The sequence below is a fragment of the Silurus meridionalis genome, chromosome 12, assembly GCF_014805685.1.
Source record: "Silurus meridionalis isolate SWU-2019-XX chromosome 12, ASM1480568v1, whole genome shotgun sequence".
In the NCBI taxonomy this organism is placed as follows: domain Eukaryota; kingdom Metazoa; phylum Chordata; class Actinopteri; order Siluriformes; family Siluridae; genus Silurus; species Silurus meridionalis.
Genome location: NC_060895.1, coordinates 23,304,315 through 23,330,599, shown reverse-complemented (window position 1 = coordinate 23,330,599; position 26,285 = coordinate 23,304,315). Strand labels below are relative to the sequence as shown.

Sequence of the window (26,285 nt, the reverse complement as noted above, 5' to 3'; positions counted from 1 at the left end):
CTAAAACAGTCCTAAAATACAGTATATTCCTGCTATAATAATTCAAAATCATCCGACCAATCAGAATTTAGCTTTGTTACTTGTTCTGTTAGAGTCTTTCTGCTGTTTATTTGGATCTTATTTTGACATGTACCACTTACACCTAAACACTGTTGTAGACCAACTTACACCCTGTCATGGTTGTTGTTCCTTTCACATCTACACTTGAGAGGTGGTAGTTCTTTTCAAGTCCCCATGGTTCAAGGTTGTAGGTATGCCCTGGTATCGCCAAGCTGTCACTTTTGGGGCCCTTAAGCATGGCCCTTAACACACTAAGCTAGAGGGGGATTGTATCTTGGCTGACCCCAGCTTCCTAACATCGCTGGGATATTTAAAGAAATAATTTCACTGTACTGTAATGAACATCTTACAAGTATAAAGCACCTACACTGTAAAAATGGTTCAAGAAACATAAGATACCAAAGTGTGTTCTTTATTACATTTTTCCTCATCTGAAATCCAATATCTGAGACCTGCTGGTCCAGATTCTAGCCAGGTGTAGATTTGACCTGCCTGATAGTGTACATCTGACCTAGTCTTTGCCTTCATGGGTGGAGCTGCAGCTTTGTGTTTGTCTACACCTGAAGCTAACAGGATGTTCTTCCGTCTTCGAAACAACTTCTGGAAAGAAAACGGATTAGAGACACACCTCTTTCAAATGAATCATTTATCCTGAACTAATTCGGATTTTCTTTTGTTATTCTGGTGCTTTTGTGATATTTTAATCAATGAGCATGGATGTGATTACTATGGAATGATATTTTAATTATTCATTTTACTTATAGATTTAAATGCTGCTGCAGCACAGGGAAAACTTGTTCATAGGAAATGTACCTGGTGTCAGATGAATTCATTTCATTATATATATATATATATATATATATAGTTAGGCTGTTAAATGAGGGTTACTGCATGGAAATAATGGAAAAGAAATTCTATCCTTCACAACATGTATGAAAAATAAAGAGTCACTCGTCCTGCAGTTCGAGTCACTAAAAAGAATCGATTCGTCTACCAGTGATTCACTTACCCTCAGCAGGGAAGTGCAGCAGGTCAGACGGGACCTGATGGAGAACTAATTTGGTGTGAGAGCTGAACTCATCAAAGTCATGATTCAGTTGAACTGTTTTATTCATCTGATAGGATTTTGTTTTTCATTTTGATTGTGAAAATGAGAGAATGTCAACGTATCTCCTGGAGGTCGCTTCAACTCGGGATTCTGGTGAGGAACTTACAAGTTTAAGAAGTAATAATAATAATAATAATAATAATAGATAGTTTTTAAAAAAATTATTTGTTATTATTATTAATAATCTTTTTACTATCATCATTATTATTAATATTATCATTACACAAATCTTCCTGCCAATAAAATATATTGATTTACCTGTTAGTTAGTTGATCATATGCATTTATAAGGTGCTGTATAGTCGAGATAATTCAAATAATGTATGAAAGATAAATGTATATACTGTATGTGTAATTTATTACAGATATACAGATATAGCAGGAATTATTCACACAGCCAGCTCATGTAATTCTCCATACCAGAGGGGCCCAAACTTTTTCCTATGAAAGTCGCCAGCCGAAAATTAATGTCTATTTATATTGAGCATTATATTAAAATGTATTCTTATATATTAAAAAAGTTGATATGGTTCAACTGATTTAAAATAAAAAAAATTATTAAATAAATAAATATAAAATTTGACTGTAATCTGCTTAACAAATGCAGTTTTAAGATCCAGTCCAGTGAAACTTAGTAAAAAGTGAAATAGTATGATCAGAAGCACTCCAGTTTATTGTATAAAAGACTGTAATCCCAAGCCTACTTTGGCCAGCAGGTCCTACTTTGGGAATCTCTGCTCTATACTAAGACGTTTGCTGTCTGTCTTTATTGCTGGTTTTACCAATCTAGAACTCATAAACATAGCTGTAAAAATGTAATGCATTTTTTTAAATAAATAATAACGATGATGTGTAATGCCTGCATAACACCATTAGAATCGAAAGTGCTCAATCTAAATGAAAAATAAATGTTTAATATATCCATATAGACATGTATAAATAAAGAAAAAGAAAATGTTTTACATAAAAGAGGATCCTGTAAAAGTTCTTCAACTTTGTTAGACATTCCAGCATTCCATTTTGTTGTTCTCTTCATTGCATAGGTTCAGTTTGGTGTTTGATCTAATTTAGTTCTAAAACCCATAAACTATTAATTCTGCCTTTCTCTATATTTCTTAGTTAATTTTCTGTGCAAGTCTCAGCCACAGCAGCTCAGGTGCTATCACCCTCATCAACCCGCACAAATCTCCAGTCTCAGTCCACCCTCTGAGGGTTCAGTTCTCCTGCAGTAAGTCATCGATGGTCTACCTGCAGGTTCTGGTCACTTTCGACACTGGAACTACCTCTAAAATCATTCAGAGACAGTGGGAGTGTTTTCCTGGTGGCCACAGAACTCATGTTGTTATGATGCACCTCCCGGACTGGTTGGTGTATCGACCTGACTGGAAGATCCCGATGTCTGACTGGGTGCTCAGCTGTTTCGTCCGTGTCTGGATGAGCAGCAGGGAATCTTCTGAGCCGAGTCGGGAGTCTTTAGCCACTGTTGTGGAAACACTCACCATCCTCAATCCTCTGAGTCGAACGTCTAAAGAGCACCTGCTGTGTCCGAGCTGGGAGACGGAGATGCTCTGGAAGGCTCGCAGATGGACATCTGAGTGTCCGGTGGAAAATGGTGCGAATGTCAGGTTTTGCTTTATTAGGGTTAGGGTTCAATCAGATACAAAATTGTTCTAAACCAAATTTATATATATATCAGGCATAACCTTATGATGTATGATGTCTTATGATGTCATATCCTTATTGTGTTGGTCCCCCTTTTGCGGCTAAAACAATCCTGATTTGTTGAGCATTAACAACATGAACTTTTTCAGTAATTTGGTAATTTAAGATACTGGAGTTCGTTTGTTGTATCGGACCACATGTGAATCAATAAGCCTGTCGCCGGTTCTCCACTGTTCCTTCCTTGGACCACTTCAAATAGATACTGACCACTGCAGACCAGTAACATTCCACAACAGCTGCAGTTTTGGAGATGCTCTGACCCAGTCGTCTAGACGTCAACACAATTTGCCAAACTCGCTTAAATCCTTACGTTTGCCCATTTTTCTGGCTTTCCTGCTCAATTTTGAGGTCAAAATGTTCACTTGCTGCCTAATAAATATATTCACCCACTAACAGGTGCCATGATGAAGAGATAATCAGTGATATTCACTCATAATGTTATGCCTGATCGGTGTGTATGAAAATTTGGATACACCTAGTCTTTTATGGTTTTTGAGGCACATGCATGTTTCTTTTGTTTCCAAGAATTAAACAATTAAACAATTGACGAAGAAAGTTCTGTGGACAGTCCAAATTTGACATTTTTGTCTCAAACTGAAGAACTTATGTAAAATGGTGCACAGGAGAAAAGATGTTAGCAGACTGCCTCACTTTAAAGTCAAACATGGGGGTGAAGCAACATGGCTACCATTCCATACTTCAACACCATGCATTCCCATCTGGAATGCGGCACATTGGAACTGACTTCATCACTCAACAGGACAATGAGCCAATGCGTACGTCCAACCCAGTCTTGAGGTTCTTCCTATAAACTGCAGTCCAGACAGAATTGCATGGTGTTGAAGTATGAAATGGTAGACATGTTTGTTTAGGATTCTTTTCACTTTACTAAATAAGTCTCCAACCTTCCCTGCTCCAAAACAACCCCAATCCATTAGGCTTCCACCTCCATGTTTGATTGTGTGGGTGAGGAGTCTGATCTGATCACATCTTCTCTTCTGTTCTCCGTCTTACACAAGTTCTATTGCTAGGTACAAAAGTGTCAAATCTGTCCACAGAACTTTCTTTCACTTATTCACTGTCCATTTCTTGTGTTTTTGCCTTTTACCGAGTTTGTTGTTTAGAAACAAAACGAGCATGCATGTGTATCATAAAACCATAAAAGACCAGGAACAAAATATGCAATATATAAACCAAAGTATCTGGACCTCTGAGCATAAGGTTGGTATGTGCTTCTTTTAAACATCCCATTCTACATTTAGTCCCCATTTGCTGTTATGTTGCTCCACTCTTCTGGGAAGAAGTTCCACTAGATTATGGCGTGAGCTTGTGGATATTCATGCTCATTTAGTCACAGGGGGTATAATAAAGTCAGAAAAATTTCTTGTGGTCACAGATTAGGGAAGAACCGAATACATCTTAAAAAGTTGTGTCAAGAATCTTGTGTAATTTATTTAGACTAGTAGATATGAAACCACGGTAAGAACTGTATGCATGAGCAATGTTGATTTTGATATCTAGAAGTGGCCACTTTGCTCTCCTCGCTCTTCGGATCCACTGGGGAGAACTTTGGCATCACTAAAACCCTCCAGCCGTACACGAGCAGCTTGCTGGAAGGACAGCGCCTCAAAGCCATTATGTTTCCATGGTAACATGTTTAAAAAGAGATAGTCAGCAAATAAAGGAGGTGAAAGAATTAAACTCATAACCTATTTCTCTTCAGGTGTGCCTTCTCTCTTTGGGTGTTCTTAGACCGACATTGTAAGGAGCACCTGTGTGGGGTTTTACACCACATCGGCGCCAAGGACAATTACGCCAGTCCGTCTCTGTTTCTCACACGTACAGGTGAGGAAATGTTCCCTGACTCTTCGTGGACCTACGCAGCATATAGGGTACATACAAACAGCCTCGTTTTTTTGTCCCTGCAGGCCACCTCCATGTGCAGCTGGAATTAGAGAACGGTTCACCATCAGCCTTTCTGTCTTCCTTCACGCTTCCTTTGCACCAGTGGTGCTTTCTGAATCTGGAGCTGACAGGAAGAATGGTTCGAGTTTCAGCTATGTTTTAATAGATAAGGGGTTGTGTATGATAAGCAGTGGCGGGCCGTCAAGGCATGCAAGACCTTCTCTGCTGGTAGAAGTCAGAGCTTGCAAACTGAAACTGTAGCAAACTGCACAAGCTCAAATTTATTCATGTGACTTTATTAGCGGATTTGTTTTATTCCACAATTGCTGACAAACTAATTCGGTTATAGATACACTTACAAGGAGATTTACAAGACGGACTGCCCAAACAGTTAAAGACAGTTGTTAAGTTTTTGAATTAACCATTTCTATTTTTGCATTTTGTTTCGCTGTAGAATCTGCACAAAATTTGCCTTCATTTTGAATCCTCAGGAAAACCGCAATTAATAAAATAAATGCATGAAAAACTCGGGGTAAATTTTATGAGGTTAATATGCTTCTGCTAGAGATGATGCATGCAGGTGGTGCAGCTGTGGCTACAGTGAAAGAAGACATGTTGGATTGTGTTCATTGGGTTTAGTAATAACATTTATTCTCACTGTATGAAATTCCTGTCTGTGATGCAGCGCTCTATTCTTTTTCAGGAACCCGAACTGCGTCGAAAATGCTTTGGGAATGCCTCAGGTTGTTCACGCTCTGAATCATTTGTAAAATTCGGCCAATAGGCAGTCGTGACGTCATCAGCGGGTGATAAAACCAGGAAGCTACAAAATGTGTGAGCGATGGTAGCGACATTAGCTATTGTTCAGGTAAGTGCTTTGTGTGTGAATCTGTGCAAGCAATGGCAAAGAAGCAGACAAACTTTCGCATGTCCCTCCTTGCCCCCGTTTTATTATGGGGACACACACATGAGCTTTGTTTTGTTTGCTTGGAAGTAGAGCATGCTCACTCGGCTCTCGAGAGAGATGATTGTTCCTGTGCTATAGTTGCATGGCTATGCACACCCTCCACTCCCAGAGATCACTCTTTGAGAAGAGTGATCTCCCTCGCCGCTCAGGTCCCGCTCTTGCTGAGGCAAAGCGGCACCGAAGGTCGTGGGGCTTGCAAACCGACCTAGCAAAAGGCATGGAGACGGACGAGTCCTCTCCAGCCTCTCCTGCTAGGATGAGCTCCTGTTCCCTGGGGAAAGCACTCGCTTCGGGGGGTCCCTTCTTCCGGTGCATGTAACGCGGAGCTCCGTATTTCTTCCTCCGAGGAGGAATACAAATATATGGTAGGGTTCAGGGAGTGCTGCTATGGGGAGATGCCCAGTGTTAAAGAGACACTAGCTGGCTATCTCTCCCCAGGTGTTGCATCGCTGAAGGCTCCGGTATTGCCTACTAAGCTGTTAAAATCCACTTCGGCTCTAGTAGGCAGGGCTTACACAGCGGCAGGTCAGGACGCGGTTTGCCTCCACACAATAGGTGTTTTGCAGGCATACCAGGCCAACTTGCTGCGAGAGTTGGAAAAGGGTTTCAACTCTGGGGCTGAGGACATCAAGGAGTTACATCGCGCTGCCGATCTAACCCTTAGAGTCACCAAAGAAATGGTGCGGGCCGTTGGTTGCTCTATGTCAGCCTTAGAAGCCACATAAAGGCATTTGTTGCTCACCCTTTCGGAAATTCTTGACAGGGACAGGGTTTTCCTGCTAAATGCCCCGACAGCTACTTCTGGCCTGTTCGGCGATGCGGTAGGGGCGGTAGTCGACAGGTGTCAGGAGTCGAAAACACAGTCGGCGGCATTTCAAGACTCATTCCACCCGGAGTATGGCGGCCTCTAAGGCCTGGTCCGCTAGAGTTTCTCTCCAGGACATATGTAAAGCTGCAGGCTGGTCCACCCCGCTGACCTTTTTCAGGTTTTACAACCTCGACATCAGGGCCACTCCAGGACAGGGCTGCATCAACGGGCCATACTCCCAGCATCCCTGCAGCGCTTACCTTCTCCTTTTTCAGAAGCTAATGTCACTACCATCGCTCACCTATTTTGTAGCTTCCTGGTTTATGCGACGTTGCCCGCCGATGACGTCACGACTGCCTATTGGCCGGATTTTACACATGATTCAGAGCGTGAACATCGCAAGGCATTCCCAAAGCGTTTTAAATGTTATTACTAAACCCAATTAACACAATCCAACAAGTCTCCTTTCACTATAGCCTCAGCTGCACCACCTGCATGCATCATCTCTCGATAATAACCTCATAAAATTTACCCCGAGTTTTTCATGCATTTCTTTCGTGCATTGCGGATTTCCTGAGGATTTAGAATGAAGGCAAATTTTGTGTATTTGTGCAGATTCTACAGTGGAAAAAAAATGCAAAAATAGAAATGGTCCATTAAAAAGTTTAACAACTGTTTTCAACTGTTCCCAAAGCGTTTTCAATGCACCTCTCGTTCCCTCAGGGAACAAGGTTTACATACGTAACCTAGTGACGTTCTACTGTGTTTCACTCTAATATTGATGGTTTTTCTAGCTGTGGAGTCGTAACGATGCTATTAAGAGGTAGATTGACTCAGGTAGGACACCACTGAAGGACTGGGTGTGAAATGCACGGTCCGCCACTGATGATATGTGATTATGTCTAACTCTATTTTAATGGTTGTGATTGAAGGGGAAAATCATAGCAGTGTGTATCGAGGGAGATGAACAGCTGGTTGTCCACATGACAGAATACACGTAAGTAGGTATGAGAGGTGTAATTGGTTGCATCTACAATTGCAATGTACAATCTACAATTTTTTATACATCTAGATGTGCCACTATATTATATAGATGTGGCACAGATATTACCGACCGTTTAGTCAATACTTTGTGCTGAGTATTCTCCTAGAATGCCTGATGAGGATGGAGAATACATGGCAAGGGATCTGAGACCTTTCCTTCATACAGAATCTCTCCAGATCCTTTACAGTTCAAGATTCACACTGATGAGCTCCTATGAGTTCACCCCACAGGTTTCCTATAGAGTTTAGGTAAAGGGACTGGAAAAGCCAGTACACCATTTTCTGTGTTGATTTTGATGTATGTTGTCGATCCTTGTCCTGCTGTAAAATAGAATCATGGCCCATTTGAAACTTTCTGGCAGAGGCAGCCAGGGCTTCAGGTAATATCTACTGATATTTGATGGAGACCATGATTCCAGGTAGAGTAAATGTCCAGGTTCTCCCTGACAGACAAACGTTGTTAAGAGTTAACACTATATTTAACATTGGTATGAGACATTTTCATATGGCTACCTTTTTGTGTTTGTGGCCAAAAAACACTATATTGGTTTAATTTGATCATAGGACCCACATGAAGTTCAAGATAAAAATGATCTTTGGTACCTTAGGAGCTTAGAAAAGAGAGTGAGGAGGAGAAAGAGATAGATTATTAGATATGGAGGAGGAGAAAGAGATAGATTTAGATATGCTTATTGTCACATTAAGGCTACTATAGTGTGTGTATCTGAGGGATTTCAGCAAGACTAACCATGATTAGCATCACTAAAAGGGAGTGTCAGAAGGTAACACAGACATAAGGGAGCTCTGGAATATAACACATAAGAATGAATGCAGTTCCAGCTGCTTTGTGTAGGCATTTTTTTTTCATCAGCATTGCTTCTCATGAATCTCATAATTTGGCGACCCCTAATGGGAGAAGCCGAAAGAAAGAATTGCTTCTCTCCTGGCTTTCACTCGTCTGTGGCCCTCTAGTGGACAACACACTGATTACTGTACTGTGAGGTGGATAAGATGTTGCTCCTGGATGCTTTGAGAACTTTATTTTGTATATAATTATACAAACAAGTCAGTAAAGCATTGTTTGTATAATTATATACAAAATACTGTTTAGAACAACTGTAGCAAATTCTCAAAGCATCCAGGAGCAACATCTCATCCACCTCACAGTACAGTTTTCAGTGTTTTGTCCACTAGAGGGCCACAGCTCTAAGCATACATGAAGTTGAAATATACATCAGGAATGCTTTTGTTTATATTTTACAGTAAATATGTTTGGGGTGATGGTTAGGTTACTGTAATGAAGCCAAATATTTTACACAATATATGAACAAAAGTTTGTGGACACCTGACCATAAGTTTGGTATGTACTTTAGGAACATCCAATTCCACTTTTAGTTTAATATTTGCTCTTATAATAACCTCCCAGATGTTCCACTAGATATTTGAGTGTGCTTGTGAAGATTTGTGTGAGATTCATGTAACCACCAGGGAGTTAGTAAAGTCAGGTGACGTATGTAAGGTGAGGAGGCCTGTTCTTCATGGAGCTGGCTTTGTGAACAGGGGCATTGTTATGCTGGAACAGATCATCACTTCATGCTATTACCTCCAAACATCCAACATCCTATACAATCCTGTGCCTTCACGTTTGTGTTTACAGTTTGGGAAAGAACCACATATGGCTGTAAAAGTTGAGTGTCCCAATACTTTTGACCAAACACCAGGCATTCATCTATTGTGCTTTTTTATTATTAAAATATAAATAGTTGTATTAAACAGAGAATGTGATGGTCTTCATAATGTAAACTACTAATACTTTATGCTGAAATACGTTTCCTCTTCACATCCTTGCATACATTCAGTTGATGAATTTCATCTAATGATGATCCATGTTCTAAAGTTGTCTTCTGTTTTTGACCAGGTTCAGTTCAACAGTAAAGATGGATGATACAGACGGATATTTTGTGGTTGGTGGAGGTAAATATTCAAGAGGCATCGAAGGGTTTTATGGTCCAGTGACGTATTACAGAACAAGAACTCCATCCTTAAACCTGGTAAGACGTTTCTTTTACTTCTGATCGGCACTTTTTGGTATTACAACCCCAATTTCAAAACAGTTGAGAAACGCAATAAAAGCATGATGCAAGGCATAAGCATGAGGCCCTGGATATTTCAGCAGGACAAGTCTAGACCATTGTAGATTTTTCACCATTTGAAAAAAATCAGGAAACGAAAAATACAACAAAGGACACCCAGAACTGTTGAGCAGATAGAATCCTGTATCAGACACGTAGGGGAAACATTCCCATATGTACATTCTATAATTCTTTCTTAAAAGTTTATATTCACAGTTTAAACATTTGATATGTTCTATTGTGAATAAAATTCACATTTTTCAACTTTTTTGGAATTGGGTTATAATATAATATTAGAACTGTAAAATATGTAATAATGCAAAATTTCTTTCACAGTCTGAGCTCCAGCTTCCTGAGATGCTTCAGATGGTGAATATATCTGGATGGTTTCAATCCTGTCAGCAATTTCAGTCTGAACTTGAACACAAATTATCTGAGTATTGGTATGAAAAGACACAGAGAGGTGATACACTAGCGTCCACTAGGTGGTGGTGTTTCTTAAAAAAAAAACAACAACAACAGCCATGCATTCTTAATTGCCTTATGTTTTGTTTTTTTTCTCAGAGAAGTGTGTGGATGTATATACAGAGCTGACACTGAAAAACCATCCAGCATCCTCAAGGACACGGTGCAGCTCTAATGAAGCTCTACACAGCCCTCAGACACGACCAGTGGCTCGGCTAGTTCAGGCCATGGTCAACAAATATGGTGAGGGTGACAAATCCATCATCACTTAGTTTAAACAAAGCAAGATATCATGCATTTGATGCTGAAAAAGTCAGTGTATGAGAAAAATAAAAATAAATCTTAGTGTATTTGTCACATAGACGTTGACACACTTTCCAGCAAGTAGTAAAATGCACATAAATATCGGTGAATATCTTGTTCCACATTCACGTTTTTTGTTCGAACAACCTACAATCTTCTCGGAAGATGTTCCACTTTGGAAAATACTGGTGGAGTTAATCCCATTTTTAGATTTTATTCACTGCTTTGTTCATAAGAAAGAGCTCATTGATGAGCCCTTTATTACATTGTTAAGGCCTCCATAATACACTATATTGCCAAAACTATTGGGACACCTGACTTTTCCAGTCATATTTGTTTCTTTCCCAAACTGTTCCCACAAAGTTTCCACAGTTGTATAGCACATATGTGGATGCTGGAGCCTGAAATTCACTCGAACAAAGAGATCAGGACCCATTCCAGCATGACAATGATCCTGTACACTAAGCCATCTCCAAGAGCTTTACATGCTTTCGAGTGGAAGATCTCCTGTTACAGAGCTCTGACTGCACCCCAGGCCTTCTCACCTCACCTACATCACTACCTGACTTAACTTACTAACACCCTTATCTCTGATTGAGCACAAATCTCCACAAAATCTAGTGGAACATCTTCCCAGAAGAGTGGAGATTATTATAACAGTAAATGGAGACTAAATGTGGAATGGGATTTTCAATAACATGCACACACTTTGGTTGGGAGTCCACAAACTTTTGTTTATATAGTGCAGCTTTACATCACAGTGCTGTTGAATTCTTGGTTTCTGATTGGTCTGTAGCTATTGATTGATTTTATAATAACAATAACAGAAGTTTGAGCAGTAGTGGACCTTCAGATCACAGATTTATATTAATGCATATTTGATTCTCATATAATAATAAATCTAACAATGACACATATATTATTATCATTTGTGGAAGGAGTCTCCAGTTTCAGTGTTATGTATCAGTCAGATGTTTAGTTTTTTTGTTGGTAACATGGCATGTTTTTTGTATTGATTTATAAAAAGAGAGGGGGGGGGAGAGAAGGAATGACTGCTTGTAGTGGCTCAAAGGTTAAGACACTGGGTTACTAAGCAGAAGGTTGAGCCACTGTTGGGCCTTTGAGAAAGGCCCTTAAGCCTGTTTCCTTCAGGGTCACCATATCATGACCACAACTTCCTAACAAGCTGTGAAGAAAAGAATTTTACTCTACTCAATGTAAAAAAAAAAAAAAATAGAAAAAGTTGTGGTATAGCAAAATAATTCTCTCCATGATAGTAACAGTAACTCTGTTTAAGCATAGTGTTTCTTTCAGTGTGTTGCTATAGCAGTTCTAAATAACCTGTCTGGGATGTTCCTCAGACCGTGTGAGTCCAGAAGCCGTCGGTCGAGCTTTGTACGCTGCCGTGCTGCGTAAGATGGAGACAGAAGAGAGTGTTAAGATGATACGCAGGATGATGCCTTCTCTACTACAAGCAGGGTGTTTAGGAGACCAGCGAGCGCTCCATCTGGCTTCTGTGCTCTACAGCAGTGGACTCGGGATTAAAAAACAACCCTACAAGGTGTGCTCATGTTATAGGATAAATATATATATATATATAAAAAAAAAAAAAAAAAAGCGTAAAAGTTTTGTATAATTTATAGTCGTACTTGTTCTCAGGCCTGGCTGCTCTCAGTATTGGGAGCTCAGAAGGACTGGAGGCTGGCTCTTCTCCGGCTGGGGCACCTGCACCGTGTTGGTGATCAGCGGGTGGAAGCCGACCCTGACCTCTCCTTTGCCTACTATTCCAACATTGCCAGGCAAACCTCAGCTGACCGTCTCAAGCCTTCCGCACACCAGGTATAGCATTTCATTTCATCGTCATCTATCGTTTCTTATCTTCTTCTCAAATCATAAATTCCATGCTTTTTGTTTTTTCCAGCATTTTTAACATGAGGTAAATTATTCACTTATATACATGCAAAATATTGTCCAGTGGAACAAACAGGGATCTTCCTAGTATGATTATTTACAGGTGCTACTTTCACTAGAACATAGTCTTCTTCTTCTTCTTTCGGCTGCTCCCATTAGGGGTCGCCACTGTGGATCATCTGTCTTCATACCCCCTGTCCTCTACATCTGCCTCTTTCAAACCAACTACCTGCATGTCTTCATTCACCACATTCATAAACCTTGTCCTTTTATAATAATAATAATAATAATAATAATAATACCAACTGAGGAAGGTGCACACAGGTGGAATATGTTCTATGTAGGAGATGCAACCTGAAGGAGATTGGAGACTGTAAGGTGTTGGTAGGGGACAGTGTAGCTAGACAGAGAGGAGAAAAGCGAGGACTGAAAGAAGAATAAGATGGTGGAGACTGAAGGAGGAAGAGTGTAGTGTGAGATTTAGGGAAGAGGTCAGACAGGAGCTCGGTGGTGGTGAAGAGGTGTTGGATGATTGGAAAACTACTGCAGAAGTGATAAGGGAGACAGCTAGAAAGGTAGAAAGGCAGAGAGACCGAGCTGGGAAGGATGTGCTGCAAGTTAGAGCAATAAAGGATGGAGATGGAAATGTGTTGACTAGTGAGGAGAGTGTGTTGAGAAGATGGAGGGGGAGTATTTTGAGCAGCTGATGAACAAGGAAAATAAGAGAGAGAGAAGGTTGTATGGTGTGGAGAAGGTGAAGCAGGAAGTAGATAGGATTAGTAAGGAGGAAGTGAGAGCAGCGATTAAGAGGATGAAGAGTGGAAAGTCGGTTGGACCAGATGACATACCTGTACAAGCGTGGAGATGTTTAGGAGAGATGTAGTGGAGTTTTTAACCAGGTTGTTCAACATGATTCTGTATGGTGAGAGGATGCCTGAGTGTGCTGGTACCGATCTTTAAGAATAAGGGAGATGTGCAGACCTGCAGTAACTACAGGGGAATAAAGTTGATCAGTCACACCATAAAGTTATGGGAAAGAGTAGTGGAAGCCAGGCTGAGAGAAGAAGTGACCATCTGTGAGCAACAGTATGTTGATAAAGAAATATAGAGAAGGTCAGAAGGAATTGCATTGTGTGTTTGTGGATTTAGAGAAAGCGTATGACAGGGTGGAAAGAGGAGTTGTGGTATTGTATGAGGAAGTCAGGTGTGTCAGAGAAGTATGTGAGGGTGGTAAAGGACATGTATGAGGACAGTGTGACAGCAGTGAAGTGTGCAGTAGGAACGACAGACTGGTTTAAGGTGGAGGTTGGACTGCATCAAAGATCGGCTTTGAGCCCTTTCCTGTTTGCAGTGGTGATGGACAGGTTGACAAAGTGACATGGTGAGGGAGGTGAGATTGAGATGGTTTGGACATGTGCAGAGGAGGGACATGGGGTATATCAGTAGGAGAATGCTGAGGATGGAGCCACCAAGAAGGAGGAAAAGAGGAAGACTAAGGAGGAGGTTTATGGATGTGGTGAGGGAAGAATTACAGGTAGTTGGTTTGAAAGAGGCAGATGTAGAGGACAGGGGGGTATGGAGACGGATGAGCCGTTGTGGCGCCCCCTGATGAGAAAAGCCAAAAGAATAATGATAATAATAATAACTATTATTATAATAACACATTGAACACATTTACCAATAATCTTGGTTTTACAATTAAACCTGAGCCTGAGAAAAATCTTTCCGTATACCATGTAGATGTTTGTCGAGCCAATATATTTGAATGACGAGGAAACCCTGAAGGCCCAAACCAATGAGGAACACGACATCTTCCAGTGGCTGAAACTCCAGGCACGCAACGGTGTAGCAGATGCAGAGGTAATGATCCTCAGTACTGCATATAGTTAATTTACTGTCACACTGTACATTTACAGTATGTAAGTGAAAGTGTGTATGAACAAAAATGCCACATTGAGCACAGGATCAAGCATGTAATGAGAGCCGAAGAGAATTGTCAAAGAAAGATAAAGATCCTGAAGGATCTAGAGAGATTCAGTACTGAGGACTGAGTTTCTCAGATTCCTCAGGCTGTATTCTCCAACATCATCAAGCTTTTTAGGAGACGACTCAGAGTTGTCATGTTCACTGAGGGGATTTGGGAGCAAAGTACTAAATGAAGGGGTGCCAATAATTAAAAGCTAAAAACAAGTTATTTATTGACTTCAGAGGCATTTGAGTATACCTTTATACCCATCTTTATCAATAATTATAAAACGCACCATATGCAGATTTTTTATGAAATAGTATGTAACTTTAAATGGCAGTGTTTTTCGTTCTGTTAATCTCTCCCTCTTTCTGATGGATTCATTCATCCATCCATCTATCCATCCATGGCTGTTCAGCGAACAGTGGCTCGGATGCTGTTCTGGGGTCAGCAAGGCGTAAATCCGGATATCCAGACGGCTGTGAGACACTATGAAAGAGGAGCCACAAGATTGAAAGACCCTGTGTCTATGTACGACTACGCCATCGTTCTGCTCATGGTCAGTGCTAATTAATCTAATATACATCTGTGTAATTACATTCTGTGACACTGCTGCATGATCATTAACCTTTCGTAAAACTTACATTCCATTGCATTTCCATGCATTTGTCAGGGCCAAGGAGTTCCAAAAGATGTCCCAAAAGCTGTCACCTTCCTGAAAAAAGCAATGGAACAGGTACAAGCAGTAAATAGGACATAATCCATGAAGTTTAACCGTGCATACACGAAACTCTATAAGAGCTAATAATCATTATTAGAGGTCGACTGATTTATTGGTTTCGCCGATTAATCAGCACCGTTAGTCGATTGATAAAACATTCGGTTATAGGCTAAAATCCATAGCAATAGTTTTTCCGGGTAGCGTCCGTCACTGAAGTGGCTGAGAAGGTCCACTGTCATTAAGAGAGTGGCCTCTAGAGGCGAATTACCGACACCACATGCTTTTTTTTTTAATGCAGTAAAGCACTATATTATATCTATTGATTATAATGTAGTATATATAATATATCCATTATCATAATAAATATATTCATATTTATTACATCTACCACATTTCACTTTTGGAATAAATTTAAGTACTATTTTTTGTATCCAGTATCTATTTTAAAAACCATTTGTTGTTAATTGGTTATCAGTAAAATTGGTTGATCTCTAGTCATTAACGCCTTTTTCCTGATCTAGAATATCAGCATGGCTGGCAAACAAAACTAAAAATTAAAGATAATTCTTTAATTCTGTTCCACTGTTAAACCATGCCCTTTTATCTGGTTTATCTGGTTTAGAAGGGCGTGTGTTGACCACTTAATGTATGTGCTTTGCTGTGCACCACAGGGTTTCGCTCCAGCCATCACGGCCTTGGGTTGGTACTATGAACAGTTTGAGAAGAACTATGAGCGAGCGGTGGAGCTCTGGGAGCAGGCTGACCAGCTGGAGAATCCAGATGCTGCTATGAATTTAGGAGTCCTTCACTCTCAAGGCCTTTATCCTGGACAACCTGCTGACAAAGTCTGTTTATAAAAACATTTTTATCATTTGCTGGAATAATTGATTTGTTAATTGGTTGGTTGTTTATTCATTTGGTGGTTGCTTGCTTGGCTGGATTAGTTGGATGTTTGAGTGGTCGCAGGTTGGATTGGTTAGCTTTTTGTTTGGTTAAAGGATTGTTTTATTTAAATGATTGGTCGATTGAATGGACTGTCATTTGGTTTTTTACTTAACTGGTTATTTGGTTGGTTTCTTAGTTTCTTGAGAGATCGTTTGCTTAATTAGTTATTTGATAGACAGTTGAGTGGTTGGTTGTGTGAGTGATTGGTTGGCTAGTTGTTTGGTTAGGGAGTTGTTTGCTCATTTGCCTGGTTATTAATTTGTTGGTTATTCCGTAATTTGTTTTTTTTTGTCTGTTTAAGTGATTGGTTGGTTTCTTGTTTGATTAAGTAATTGTTTGATTGAAGGATTGTTTGTTTAATTAGTTGGCTAATTAGTGGTTGGTCATTTGGTTTGTCAGTTGGTTGGTTAACTGGTTGGTTGTTCTGCTTGGTCAGCTGGTAAAGTAATTGTGATTGTGGTTCAAATGATATCACAGTGTTTCAAAAAACTAGTAAGTAAATGCATCAACATAAATGTGAAAATCTGCAGCATAGTGTATGTTGTAAATTATAACTAGAAATGCATTTTAATTCTCATTGGTTGATGATTATTTAGACTTGCTCTACTCTGTCTTCAGGTTAAAGCGTATAGGTACTTTCTGAAATCCGCCCAGCGAGGCCTCATAAACGGGGGAATCGAGCTAGCCGAAATTTGGAGTCGAGGTATTCCAGGACATGTACTGCGAAATCCACCAGATGCTGTTCTGTAAGTTGCACAATGGATTTGTACAAAGCAGGATGCCTATATTATGTTATTATTATTATTATTTATTATATATTATTATATTAAGTGATTATAATGAAATGCTTGCACATACACTGTATGGACAAAGGTTTGGGACACATGACTTTTCCAGCCACATGGGGTGGAGTGGAAGTTCTTAAGTGGCTGTTATAGAGCTCTGACCCCAGACCTCCTCACCCTACATCAGTTTTAATTTTCTTATCTTCACATATAACAGCTAATGGGGACAAATGGGGTTGTCTATATAGTGTAGTAAAGAGTAAGAAACTTTATCTTTATTAACTGACTCATCAATTGTTGTAATCTGTTGCTTGTGCTTGCTCTGTAGATGGGTGAAGTGGGCATCTGAACAGAATGGATATCTTGGTTTGGCTTTGAGGAATGGCTTGAATGAGTATCTGAAGGGGAACTGGTAAACGTCTATAGACTAAAACACTTATTACTGTTGTGTTTTCTATATTTTGAAATCGTGTTAATTTTCATTTGAAATGTTTACCTGGTGGAAAAGAAAAAACACTCATTCCATCTTGTGACTTATTTTTGACAGGTTCATGGCATTGGTTCATTATCTGATGTGTGCCGAGTGTGGATTTCAAGCAGCTCAGTTTAACGTAGCGTTCCTGTGTGAACACAGTCCTGTGAGTCTCATGATTGTCATGTTCATTTCACTGTAATAATAGATCTGATATTGAATAGAAAAGCTGTTCAGGTCATATTTTGTATAGTATTTTAACCTAAATAATATGTTTATAGTTTACTAGTAAAAGTGAGGGGTTTGTTCTTTGTACATCACTGACTATAGCTAAGATCAGATGACAAATGTAAGTCGATAAATTTGTGGTAATTATTACTGTAGCAGAATTGAGTTGTTTGCACCAATCAAATCCCAAATCCCACCACTGAGCTGCCACTGCTGGGCTCTTGAACAAGGCCCTTAACCCTCAGTTGTAAGTGTCTCTGGATAAGGGCGTCTGCCAAATGCCTTAAATGTAAATCTATACACAATGATACTAGACACTATGATAAATAACGCTATGATTGGCTGTTCAGTGGTTTAATGACCAATGAGACGGCGCAATTTTTACTGGTGCAAATCAAGCGTTATTGCTTAAAGTTTATGAAGAACTTGCAAAGTTGCAAAACGCCAAGGAACACCACGAAATCTGTAAAATCAAGAAGAGACGGCTGGCAGGAAATTGCTGACAACAATTGGTTCAACAAATTCCCTCATGACAATAAACAATATATGTCAATCGTGTTGCTCTACTGAACAATCCAGACAATCCCATGTTATGCATTGACTTCAGAAAGCACCTAGAGGGCACGGCTGCGACAGACCTCCCGTGTCACCTTGCACATAAATCCACATTTCAATCCTCTTGATATAAAATAACCTTGTCTCCTGAGCAGGTTTGAGTTTATAAGACCTGTAGCTATGACCTGTAGCAACTCCAGGGTGAGCTTCGAAGAACCAAACAATCCCAAATTATGTCAAATCATCAACAATAAAATCCAGCCAATTGATGTACAAACAGCGAACCCCTGTGTGCTTGTTTGTGTTGTGTTTTAACTAATATCACCCCATTAGCATGGATCCTTGAATCCAGCCTTTGTGACGCAGTGTATGTTACGATACTACAATCTCTCCATTCAGAGCCAAAATCCTTCATCGTATGGTAATTCATGACATTTTATTTAACTTCTGCATGTATATGACATTTGCTGTGATGTTATGAATCTTTGCTTATCCTTCTTTTCCAAATGATTCAGCTTTGGTGAAAATGGGAGACCTGTTCTATGAGGAGCACACTCTGGGCAAAAGAGACCTTGCAGATGTAGCTGAGATGTACAAAAGAGCAGCGCTTAAAAATGACCCCCAGGTAGAGCAAGAACATGGGCAGAACAGTCAAACTGAATTAGTATTGATGAGATGATTAGGCTTATGGACACTAACATCTAATGTACTTTATGGATATGACATAAGAACACATTGTGGAATACTAAACATCCTCATTGTGTCCAGAATGATCAGTTTGCATGTGTGTGTGTGTGTTTTCTTCTCGGCAGGGTTGGTACAGTCTGGGGCTGCTTGTTCAGGAAGGTTACAGAATACCAGCCATGGTACTCTCTGAACTTAATCTTCTGCAGCATTATTTTTCAGACAAATACAGCCTTCTCACAAACTTGTACCACAGGTATGTTGATGTCCAAGTCTCATAAAGCATCTGATATCATTTGTGCACTTTTCTGGTTACAAGCTTCAGAATCTCGAATCTGTTTGGCTCCCTGCATGTCTATGTGCACTTTATGACACCAGTCACACAATAAAGATTTCAGAGAACATTATAGTAAATAAACTCAAATCTTTTCATGGGACTGTCAATAGCGCTATAAAAGTTTGTGGGAACCTGATCATAAGATTGGTATGAGCTTTTTGTGCATCCCATTCCACATTTAGTCCCCATTTGCTGTTATAATAAGCTCCAATCTTCTGTAAAGTTTTTCCACTAGATTTTGTGGATATTTGTGTGAGATTATTTCAGCCACAAGGGTGTGAGTAAAGTCAGGTACTGATGTAGGGGGAGGTGAGGAGGCCTGGGGTGCAGTCAGCGTTCACATTCTAACCAAAGGTGTTCAATAGTACCGAAGTTCTGTAGCAGGTAATTTAAGCTCTTCCACACACTTCCAACCCATGTAAAGTATATCTTCATGGAGCTGGTTTCGTACACAGGAGCATATTCATGCTGGAACAGGTTTGGGTCAGCTAGTTCAAATGAAGGGAAAAGTTCATGCTACTGAATCCAAAAACATCCTCTACCATTGTGTGTCTCTATTTTTGTGGAGAAGAACCACATATGACTGGAAAAGTAATGAATTATTTAAGATCCAAACTCTTAGTCAGTAATCTAATGGTCAATAACAGTAAACATTCACAAATACAAAACCCATTATGGACAATCTAAGATTAGAAGTCAAGGCAGCATGACTTGTGTACCTCTAGTGCATAAGCCGAGCCTATATACGAGTAACTTTCTCTGTATATGTTTTGAACAGACCCTGAATGTTGTTTAAATTGCATCCATGTTGCATTTTGCATTCATTCATATTTTTCATTATTATTTTAATTTTTAATTTTTTTTTTTTTTACAGATGTCGAGAATCTAACAGTAATGAGGCGTACCTCCCTTGTACTCTTGCTCTATTTACTGCACACTTAGACTCCATACAAACACATGGACCTACTGCTGTGAAGGTCTGTACATTCCCTTGAACTGATTCATATAATTCAGCACAAATCTGCTGAAATCTTTATTTTTGTTGGTCAGAAGTGTTGATTAATTTCACAGGATTATATTAAAATCTCTCATTCTAATAGTGTGTCTACATGAACATATTATTCACAGGCACTCGTATGGTAGGCATTTAACATGGCCCTTGCATAAGTGTTTTTTGACTTATCGCATTTTTATTGGAAATAAATTGTTTGGATGACTAAAAAACAGATCTGCTTCTACCTTTTCTCTTTATCGTTGCAGCTCCTGAGCGCCGTGGCGGTTGCCATCGCTACTCTCTCCTTTTTCAAACTCGGCCCTGTGATCCTCCGACAGAGGTCAGCGTCAGACCAAGAGAGCTCAGGATCGTCTGAGACGCTAGAACAGGATGAGACTCCTGCAGACTGAGTGGAGTTCAGCATTAGAGACAAACCATAAAGGAAACTGACCAAAGCACATGAACGAGAAAGAACAAATTAAGGAATTGATTTAGCCAATGGTTTGAGACTTTATTGACAAAAGTTTATGGACACCTGACCATAAGATTGATATGTGCCTCTTTTTGAACATTCCATTCCACATTAAATTTCCATTTGCTGTTATAATGAGCTCCACTCTTTTCACTAGATTTCACTAGATTTTGAAGTGTGCTTGTGGAGATTTGTGTGAGATTCATTCAGCTACAAAGTCAGGAACTGATCTACTGTAGGTGAGAAGGAAAGGATGCCTGGGGTGCAGTCAGCATTTACATTCATCCCAAAGGTGATTAATAGGGTTCAGATCTCTTTAGCAGGAGATCTTCCACTTCAACCAATGTAAAGCATATCTTCATATAGCTAGCTTTGTGCAACGGGTCATCGTCATGGTGGGACAGGTTTGAGTTTTCTAGTTCAATTAAAGGGAAGATTTCATGCTACACCACCCAAAGACCTACACAATTGTGTGCCTCTATCTTTGTAGTAGCAATTCAGGGAAGAAACACATATGACTAGAAAAGTCAGGTGTCCCAATGGTTTGTCCGTTAAAAACTTTTAGAGAAATGTATAGTCCCTATTTGATAAGAAAAGCTAATTATAGTGATACGATAACGATAGATTGGAGGTAAAAATACCAATGAGTACAATTTAAACGGCCATTTACACATATCTTCTCATCAGTAAACATGGAGGGATTTTATTAGCGATGTTTGTTGTAAGGGTGTGGATTTGCAACGTGAAGTTCACAGAGGACTGAAGGGCATTCGAGCATAATGTCTCAGCACACTGAAGAAAATATAGAGTCCATTTGTTGACTGATATTTGTAAAGTCTTGTTGTAGCCTCTTTTTTTTTTGCACACCCATCTTCTTCTTCTTCTTCTTCTTTCTCCATCTCCAAACTACTCTGGCCTTTACATCTGCCTCTTTCAAACCAACTACCTGCATGTCTTTCCTCACCACATCCATAAACCTCGTCCTTGGTCTTCCTCTTTTTCTGATGTGCAGAAAATGTATTATCACTAACTCCACTCCTTAATCCAGCTTTAAACTGTAACTTGACCATTTTGGACAATTTAAGTCGTAAAAATTAAAACAAAAATTTGGAAATTAGACCATTTTGGCTCTTTGCTGTCTGAATGCCACAACTTCCTCACTCTTGATAAAAATAAATAAGAAATGGTTCAGTGCAAATCTAATGCAAATTAATTGAATTAGATTTTATGCTTATACTTATACAAATTTAGCCATAAATTCTTATATCCCCAAACACTGCATCATGTACATTGGGGTGAATATAAAATGTTAAATGCCTGTTTTCTATAATAAATATGTCTCTAATGATTACTCATTATTTTAACCAGTATCAAAAACCTGTCTGGCACATACTGCATATGGTATATCACTGTTGTAATAGATTGAAATATTAAAAGCTGTCCAATTATTCAAAGTGTAACAATGTCCAAATACAATAATGTCCAAGTTTCTGGAAAAGCTGAACAAGCCAGCTATAGCAAAATCCATTTACCTTGAAAATATTATACCTGAATGGTGACAACAGCAATTTTGAGTTGATTTGATCAGACTGGTTTCCATAGTGTCTTTCTGGCCCTTCAGCTTGAGAGATTTTCTCACCACATATTAAGGACACAATCTTGGTAGCAGATAAGATGAATCACATACTCAAAGTGTGAAAGACAACAACACTGATGCTAACTGTCAGTCAGGCTATTTGTGTATAGCCAATGATAAATCTTTCTGGCATGGAAGAGATATGGTAATCTTCTGTTTTCTCTGAAAAGGGTTTTTGATGAACAAGATGAGAAAACAGCCATGTAGTCTGAGTTCAACTGTTTAAAACAATCAGAGAAATTTCCAGGCAAAATCTCTGCATGAAACTCTCAGATTGCCATTAGACCTGTAGTGGAACCTCATTTCCACCACGAGAATTTGCATCCCCATTATTTCAGCCACTACCGACAGTTCACACCCAAAGGTCCAAGACTAAATGTAGATTGATGGGTAGGAAAGACCTTTGTCTAAAAATTAAGCACATCTTTTAATACTCTAGACCAACACATCCACTGTAACTGATCTATTTGTCACAATCACACTGTCTTTCCTATTCATTGTAAATAAGTATTTAACTTTTTTCACCAGTTGTTACACCAGTTAATCTGTGGTCCAGATTCAGAAGCTGTTTTTTCCAGTTACTTTCCTCTAAGTGTCAGTGTGAACCGAAACATGATGATTAGATTTCTCAAATTCAGTAAGAAATCTCCTCTTGAGGACCTGCCTCATCTAATCTGAGAAGATGGAATAATCTGAACTGCTATTTGGTGGAGTCAACTCTGAGGTTTGCAACACCAGAGGAGCAACCTTCTTGTCCACTGGAAAAAACACTGGTGCAAATTTATATATATATATATATATATATATATATATATATATATATATATATATATATATATATATATATATATAACTGTATATATCCTAAGTATACTTTATATATTCAGTATATGTTGGCCTACATTGAATAACTGCATACAGCCCTATTGCACAGTACAATTCAATACATTCATGGTCACTACCTTACTCTGATCATTTTCACTGAATGGAGTCAGCTAGGGTTGTATAGTCCAGACAATAGTTGCTGGTAGCAGCCTCACGCAGACTTCCAAATGATCATCAGTCACGGTATTTGGACTTACTTGTAGTAGCTTGCACATACATAGTGACTTAACTGACATAGAGGCCAGCCGGTCTGAGATCTGGCTGCCCTCTATGTCAAACAATATACAAATTACATAGGGAGGATAGATAATAGACTAACAGCAATTTTTTTTATTGTCACCCAATCTACCTATTCTACCTTTGCGATCTACCAGTTGATCGTGACCACTGTATTGGGCACCACTGTTTAATGTTTATTGTAATACAATGTTTTGGGATGACTGTCTGAACTCCTTTAGATCTGCAAGAAATATTTTACTCTTCAAAAAGAATTAAGGCACTAGTTGTATCACATGCTCAAAACAATACCCTTCCCAGTCAACCGAGCAGTAACCTTGCCAGAGTTTTAGCTCAGTTCACTTCCACTTCCTGTTTAGGTTGCACTTCTTGTGCATCTATGTATCCTGGGAGTCTGTCCTGTTTCTGCCTTGTCTGTGTTTTGACCCTGCTATTCCTGCCTCGACTTACGATCTTAGATTGTCCCTAATGGGTTTTGTATTTGTGAATGTTTACTGTTATTGACCATTGGACTTTTTACTGACTAAGAGTTTGGATCTTGAATAATTAATTACTGCACATGGAGACTAATGCATCACTGGAGTCTCTCTTTGTTACATCACTGAGCTTATTACATTTGAATTTCACATTAGATGCCAAGTCCAAGATCAGCATTTAAGACTAAACAAAATAAAAAGGAAAGCAGGAAGCCACAGTTTCTCCTACACGTCAGTTACCGTGATAAACCATTGTGGATGACCCGTTTGGCACATTTTATCAGTCTCATTTTGAGAAGTACTTTTTATGTCCTCTACAATGAGGCAAATTCATTTCGCAGATGGAGTCTCGTGGCCCTGTTGGTCTCCGTCTGGAGTGTGGCGCTGCCTCACTGCTCTGCCTTTGCAATTCTAATGAGCGGCCATTCATCAGGATCTGATGGCTGGACGTTTCACTCACTGTACAAATCTGCTGATAATATCAGAAACATGTGTTCACGATAATACACTTTTGCTGATCATGGTTTAACTGTCCATCATGTCCAAAGTAGTTACTAAAGCAAACGGTCTGCTCCAACTCTAACAGGTGGATTTATAGATATTTAGTTATTTATGGATTTATTACAACTGCAGCCTGTGTTGTAAATAGTTCAATAATTTCTATGAAACCAAATTATTATAAATTGTATTATACAGAGAGAAACAAACAGTCCTGTGTAGGGCCCATCATTTTTTTTTATTGATATCTAAAATCTTTTGAAGAATGAATTTAGTTGGCTTTCCATCATCTTAACTATTCGTAATTGCTTTATGTTTTGATTTACGTAGCACCTTGGGGAAGGGTAATTGGATATGCTCTCCATTAACTCTAAATGAAATGGCAGGGTAAAAGTATGGGAGGTAAAATGAAGTGGTTTTGCATTGTGTGAGATTTAGCTGTTCAGCTGCATTTCTCCCTGAGCCATAAAGACACCATATTAATATAAATAATATGTATATATAATTAATGTCAATTTCCAATGCATTAGTGTTCATGCTTAAAGCTGATACACAGTGCGAGAAGTGGATGCTCATTCATTTTGCTTGAAATGCATTTGCAGAGCCTGGGAGGTTCCACAGTGACCAATTCATTGACCAGATTTTATTCTAAAAGAAAGTAAGGAGAACCTTACAAAGTCCCCTGACTTCACAATCCACAGCCCTGCCTTCATATACACAAGAGATAGTTATGAAAATGTATTCACCAACCTAGCTTTAGAACAGAAGTTCCCCAAAATGTTTTTTGCCACGGACCGGTTTAATATCAGACAATATTTTCACAGGCCGGCCTTTATGGTGTGGCGGATAAATACAACAAAATAAAATGATACGACTGTTGTTTGTTTGCTTGTTTTTTGTTCATTTTGCTCGTTTGGGGGGTTTGAATTTAGCATTAATGTATTATGTGTTAGCGGTCAGAGCAGCCCCTTTAAGAAGGTAGTGGATGAAGGTAAGAAATGTGACCGAGGCATCATGACCTGCATCAAGAGTGAGTCATAGACATATGTGGGGGAGAGAATCCGGTCATTTTCCAAAATAAAACACTTCAGAATCAGATAATAAATAAAACGCAAAATAATGTAAGTTATGTATTCTTTTTGTGCGGCTCGGTACCAATTAACCCACGGACTGGTGCCGGTCCACTGCCTGGGGATTGGGAACCAATGCTTTAGAAATAAATTCATAACTTTGAAAACACACCGAAACATCTAAAAACACTTATGTTCTGGCAACGTAAAATGTAATGAATTTCGACTTGCATCATTTCCGCTTTGTTTGTTTACTTTTTGTCTCTAAAACATCACAGCAATGACGTCCACCATCTTGGCTGAATTGGTGCAGTCACGTCACTAAAAATTTTCATTGTTTTGGAAAAAGCCCGCGTTTTCAGAGTCTGCACTTTGATTTGATAACATCATTTTTTAATTCAGCCACTTTGGAGAGGGTTTTCAAAAAGTTGCGATTCCGATGAGTAAAAACGTCATTACAGTGCGGCTGGAAGGCAAAAAACTAACCCTAACCCTAACCCAAATTAAAAAGTGTGAATATGGCCTGGGATAGCAGTTCAATTCATTTCTATTAATATAGTACTTTTAACAATTCACATTTTCCCAAAGCATCTTTTCAGAATTATCTCGTTAGTAAATATACATTTTAGCATAATAAGTTATACACTTGGCCCTAATGAGCAAGCTAGTGGCAAAAGTGGTAAGAAAAAACTCCCTGACACTTCATGAAGAGGAACCAGACTCAAAAGGGAACCCAACCTCAGTTGGGGTGACTCAGAATGTCCATTCATTATAGTTCCATCATTGTTGAGGTTATCAACTGTTTACTGATGGAGATTTGAGTGCACAAATGTTTATGGCAGCAGCAGTCCTAAGTCATTGTAGCAGTTTGATAATATCAATTACAGTCCAAATCCATCT

At 39.2% G+C, this 26,285-nt stretch overlaps 1 protein-coding gene across 1 annotated transcript; it reads left to right on the top strand.

The window, feature by feature from the left end:
• Positions 1 to 1,060: 1,060 nt before the first annotated feature.
• On the top strand, positions 1,061 to 21,700 carry LOC124395063 (protein sel-1 homolog 3). Its single transcript, XM_046863644.1, has 23 exons — positions 1,061 to 1,261; positions 2,287 to 2,779; positions 4,411 to 4,537; positions 4,613 to 4,734; positions 4,818 to 4,933; positions 7,502 to 7,566; positions 9,532 to 9,664; positions 10,082 to 10,208; positions 10,310 to 10,453; positions 11,875 to 12,074; positions 12,173 to 12,352; positions 14,165 to 14,284; positions 14,809 to 14,949; positions 15,064 to 15,126; positions 15,783 to 15,956; positions 16,675 to 16,802; positions 17,170 to 17,253; positions 17,389 to 17,479; positions 18,430 to 18,517; positions 18,612 to 18,721; positions 18,909 to 19,036; positions 19,992 to 20,094; positions 20,378 to 21,700. Exons 1-23 carry the CDS (start codon positions 1,211 to 1,213, stop codon positions 20,519 to 20,521), a joined length of 3,132 nt encoding a protein of 1,043 aa, XP_046719600.1. The 5' UTR covers positions 1,061 to 1,210; the 3' UTR covers positions 20,522 to 21,700.
• Positions 21,701 to 26,285: the final 4,585 nt, after the last annotated feature.